This window comes from Megalobrama amblycephala, linkage group LG18 (genome assembly GCF_018812025.1).
Source record: "Megalobrama amblycephala isolate DHTTF-2021 linkage group LG18, ASM1881202v1, whole genome shotgun sequence".
NCBI lineage: Eukaryota > Metazoa > Chordata > Actinopteri > Cypriniformes > Xenocyprididae > Megalobrama > Megalobrama amblycephala.
Window position 1 is genome coordinate 17235143 of NC_063061.1, and position 4783 is coordinate 17239925.

General features: G+C 37.7%; 1 protein-coding gene across 1 annotated transcript; it reads left to right on the forward strand.

Annotated features, from left to right (window-relative positions):
* Positions 1–647: 647 nt before the first annotated feature.
* Positions 648–4500, forward strand: rab38c (RAB38c, member of RAS oncogene family). Its single transcript, XM_048165835.1, has 3 exons — positions 648–1379; positions 1876–2156; positions 3972–4500. Exons 1-3 carry the CDS (start codon positions 1187–1189, stop codon positions 4137–4139), a joined length of 642 nt encoding a protein of 213 aa, XP_048021792.1. The 5' UTR covers positions 648–1186; the 3' UTR covers positions 4140–4500.
* Positions 4501–4783: the final 283 nt, after the last annotated feature.

Here is a 4783-nt window from a genome sequence, read left to right on the forward strand (position 1 = left end):
TTTTTACCCACCTGTTTACGTCCACTTAGCCGTAAGCCATAGCCGATTGTATTCACGCGAGATACTCCACACGATGCATTTTGACATCTGTGTGTGCGTGTATTCAGGCGCAAGGAGAACTGAAAGAGCGCGCACGCGAGCGCTTCTGTTGTGTCATTTAGCGCGATTCCGCCTATCCCACCTTCACTAACCGCAAGTTAATCGATAAAGAATTGTGACTGAATTGTAATTTTGTGGTACGACGAGCTTGGCTACTTTTCATTTGGCTGTAGGCTGAAATTATATTCAACCCGAAAAAGTGGCTAGTGGGAGTGGCTGTCTTACCCGCCTGAAATCTACCCGCATTTGGCGGGTTTGCGGGTGTTAATGTCAAGCCCTGGAACTAACCCTTTAATGTTACGAAGCAACGAGAATACTTTTTGTGTGCAAAAACAAAACAAAAATAATGATTTTATTCAACAATTTCGCACAAAAAGTATTTTAGTCGATTCATAATATTAAAATTGAACCACTGTAGTCACGTCGACGGTTTTAACAATGCAGTTTCAACAAAAATATCTTAATTTGTATTCAGAAGATGAACGAAGGTCTTACAGGTTTGGGACGACATGAGGGTGAGTAATTAATGACAGAAATGTAATTTTCGGGTGAACTAACTCTTTAAATTTTAATCAAAACATTTTTAGACGGGGCGTGGCTCTGACGCTGCGTGAGTTAATGGGCGTGGCTTTCCATCATCACTCTATACTTGACAGTATCTGAAGAAGAAGCTGAGTTCATCTGTGGCTTTTACCAGTTCTTTTCTTTGGAGAAAAACACTTCAGTTATACATTTCTATTCACGTTATTAATTTTTATTATTATTATTTTTTAAATACGTTCAGTTTGTTTTCTTTCTCATATGTGGAACTAAATGGGAAGGTAAAGCGTGTAACAACCTGTGCTTGTGTTTAGTGAGAAAGACGAGCACCGTTTCGAAGTAACATGACAGCTGTTTGACCTAACTTTTGAGCATTATTATATAAACTTTTTAAGAGCGCGTGCCTCTTACAAACTGTAATCCTTCAACAATGATCAATGGATAAGCTGTGATAGCCTACATAAGACTACTCATGTGCTACAAACTGTACAAAAAGTAGGTCAGTGCGTTTATGATCCGGGTGTTTATTTGCTGTTTTTAAGTTACCATGCAGAAAGAACATTTGTTCAAAGTTCTAGTCATCGGAGACCTCGGAGTTGGAAAAACGTCAATAATCAAGCGATACGTTCATCAGATATTTTCTCAACATTATCGCGCGACTATTGGAGTGGATTTTGCTCTTAAAGTCCTTCACTGGGACAGTCAGACGGTGGTCCGGCTGCAGTTATGGGACATAGCAGGTATGTCATGCCATTAATATGTTTAATGTTCAATTTTTATGTTTCAAACCTTTTTTTTTATCCGTTCCTTTAGTTTATAAGATGCTGAATTTAAGGTGTTAAATAATTTACATTATTTAGAGTGCTGGGCAAAATAGATATTTAAATAGATATTCTATAACTATTAGACTAGTTATTTTGAGTGTAGTATGACAAATCATTACAAGTATGCTATTGCCTCCCTGAAATCTCTTCCCACTGATTTCCCTTGTGAAGGAATGTGTCTTGTGTTAATCTCAGCTAGTCTCATACTCGTGCTAAAGTCACATGAGAGTTTGAGGCCATAAACACACACACACAAACACACATACACACACAGTGTAGATAAATACATGGATTCTTAGACTATATTGTAGGATTTATTATTAAGAATAACACACTCAATGATTAAAAGCACGATGCTATTTATGTCTGAGTGATGTTTAACCTCCAATTTGCCATCCCATATTTGTCATAGGACAGGAACGCTATGGGAACATGACAAGGGTTTACTATCGGGAGGCCGTGGGAGCCCTCATAGTATTTGACGTGACCAGAGCCTCCACGTTTGATGCGGTGCTGAAATGGAAAGACGACCTGGACATAAAGGTCACTCTCAGCAATGGCAAACCTGTCCCAGCTGTGCTTCTAGCCAACAAGTCTGACCAATCACGTGAAGGGCTGCGGTCCCAGATTCCAAAGCTTGATACGTTCTGCAAAGAGAATGGATTTGTGGGATGGTTTGAGACCTCTGCAAAGGTGAGGGGTATATTTTGCAAGATACTATATGAGTAAAAGAAAAAAAAACTACTTAGTAGTTTCATGAATGTTGTGTTCATGATGATCCATTAGTTCTGTAGAGATACAGAATCAGGATCTGTGTATGTGTTTGCATTTAGAACAAATACAGCAAGAATGCATTGTGCTCATTAGCAGGAAGGCTTTGTTTACCAACTACAGGCCCGCTTTAATGAGTTACACAGTTGTGTGTGAAAGGGGAATGATGTGCATAAGGGAGATGGGGCTATAAAGTGGTTCCTGGAATAAGTGGCTTAACACCCTAATGTCTGAAACATTTTAACTCTGGATCAGCTTTAATCACATTATGAGTGTGCACTTTAGATTTTTTCATAATTCTATTTTTTTAGCTTGTTAATGCTATGTCAAATTCTACCAGGCAGTTTACAACTGTTTGCCTATATATATTTTCATCCATAAACTGGATTAAGGCCCGTTCACACCAAGAATGATAACCATAACAATAACGATAACTATTTTAGCGTCCACACCAGTGGACGATATCATTCTGTATATCTAAGCACACGCTTCAGTTATGTCCTCTCAAGCTCTTAAAGCAGGATGGATTCTGATTGGCTGTCATGTTTTTTTTCGTTCATCTTCTGGGAAAAAAATCATTCTGAAAGTGATTCCAACAATATTGTTTTTCTGTGCTGTTATCATTCATATTTAGAACATTCTTCAGAACTACACTCTAAAAAAAGATGGTTCTTTGAAGGTTCTTTACATGTAGTAACAGTTCTATTTAGAACCATTTACATGCTGAAATGGTTCTTTGTGTTGAGTTTAGGGTTCTTTTTTCCCGCCTTTTTGTTTTTCAAATCTGTAACTGTCAAAGCCACATCATTACTAGTTTTCTGGAGCTTAGCTATTCAATTACATAGACTGTCAACACACTCTCAACAGGTAAATGATTTCTTTCTTAAAATGTCTACAAATTTTAACTTTCAAATTGTAACTGGTTTCCTACCAATCACCTTTATCATGTCCTATAGCACTTTCAAAGTATGGTTCTGTGTGGAACCTTATAAAAAGGGTTCTGTTTAGCACCAGAAAGGGTTCTGCTATTGCTACAAACCGAAGAACCCTAATTTGGTTCTGTTTAGAACCATTTTTCTTTAGAGTGTGGCTGTTTATCGGATTCATTATCTTATTGTTCTTGGTGTGAATGGGCCTTTAGAGTTGCATTATAAGTTATGCCATACAGCTGTTGCATTCATCCTCGGGTAAATGTCACATGATCTGAGCTGTATAGACAGTGCTTTCTTTACATATGGACTGGCCAAAATATGTGCATGTGCTATATTGAATTTAAGTGAAAAAATGGTATGCATTGTCATAGTATTACATGAATGGCATATGCATTAATAATTGACTCACAATTGGGACTTTCATTCACATATAGGCTACTTTTACATTTCGTTAGTTTGGGGTCAGTAAGATTTTTTTTTTAAAATGAATACTTTTATTCAGCAAGGATGCATTAAACTGATCAAAAGTGACAGTAAAAACATTTTTAAAAAAGTATAAACTTACAAAACATTATTTCAAATAAATTTATATTAAGCAAGAACCCTGCAAAAAAAGTATGTTTTCACAAAAATATTTTTAACATATATTGAAGTTTCTTGAGCAGCAAATCAGCATATTAGAATGATTTCTGAAGTGGTGATGTATATGTTTCATGCATGTGACTGTAATTTAGGAATATGTTTTGTGCTCTTATCGTCTGAATGACACCCATATTCTTTGTGTTTCATTTTCTGCCCACTGAAGGAGAACACAAACATTGAGGCTGCAGCTAAATGTCTGGTGGAGCACATTTTAGCCCATGAGGAGAACATCATCAACAACACAGACCCAGATGTGGTGGCCCTCCCCGGGTACAACAACAACACCAAAGAACGGGTCCGAGGCAGATGCACGGCGTGTTCCAAATTCTAAACACAGGACGATTGAATGTCAGCGAGAAAGAAATGAAAACATATAGCAGATTTAAAAGGACTCAGCCTTTTGATGATACCCAAAACAATGAGATTCATCTTGGCAAGACAAGAATTGCAACAAAATGGCGGAGACTGTGAAGAAGGATTGTGCTGATTATATGTAGCGTGAAATCTCACATAATTAGACACTGTGTTGGAGGCGCTTCACTCATCAGTGTTCTGTTTACAGGTGAATGCTCTGCGATTTTAGCCAGACTCAAGTCTAGGTCAAATATGCATTTCTTAATGTGTTTATGTGTGGACACTTTGTAAGCATGTAATATTTATTAAAAAGTGGCCTCTGATTCAGTTAAATAAGATTATGTGCACACAATACTTCCACAGCTCCAGTATGTAGGAATGCATGAAAAATAAACCATGCAGTGTTTTTCCTCCATGTAAGCTTTTGAATATGTTATTATTATAGTCCTGCGCAATTCATGGTTGTGCAATGAAAAGAAGCAAGACGCACCATTAAAGCTCTGAAATGGCCGTCTGATGCATTCTTATGTATGTACAGAGGGGGTTTAAAGCAGTGCGGAAATTCCACCTTAAGGTGCCCACCCCAGATATTCTGACACAGGCCAATCGCCCCCCTCTCCA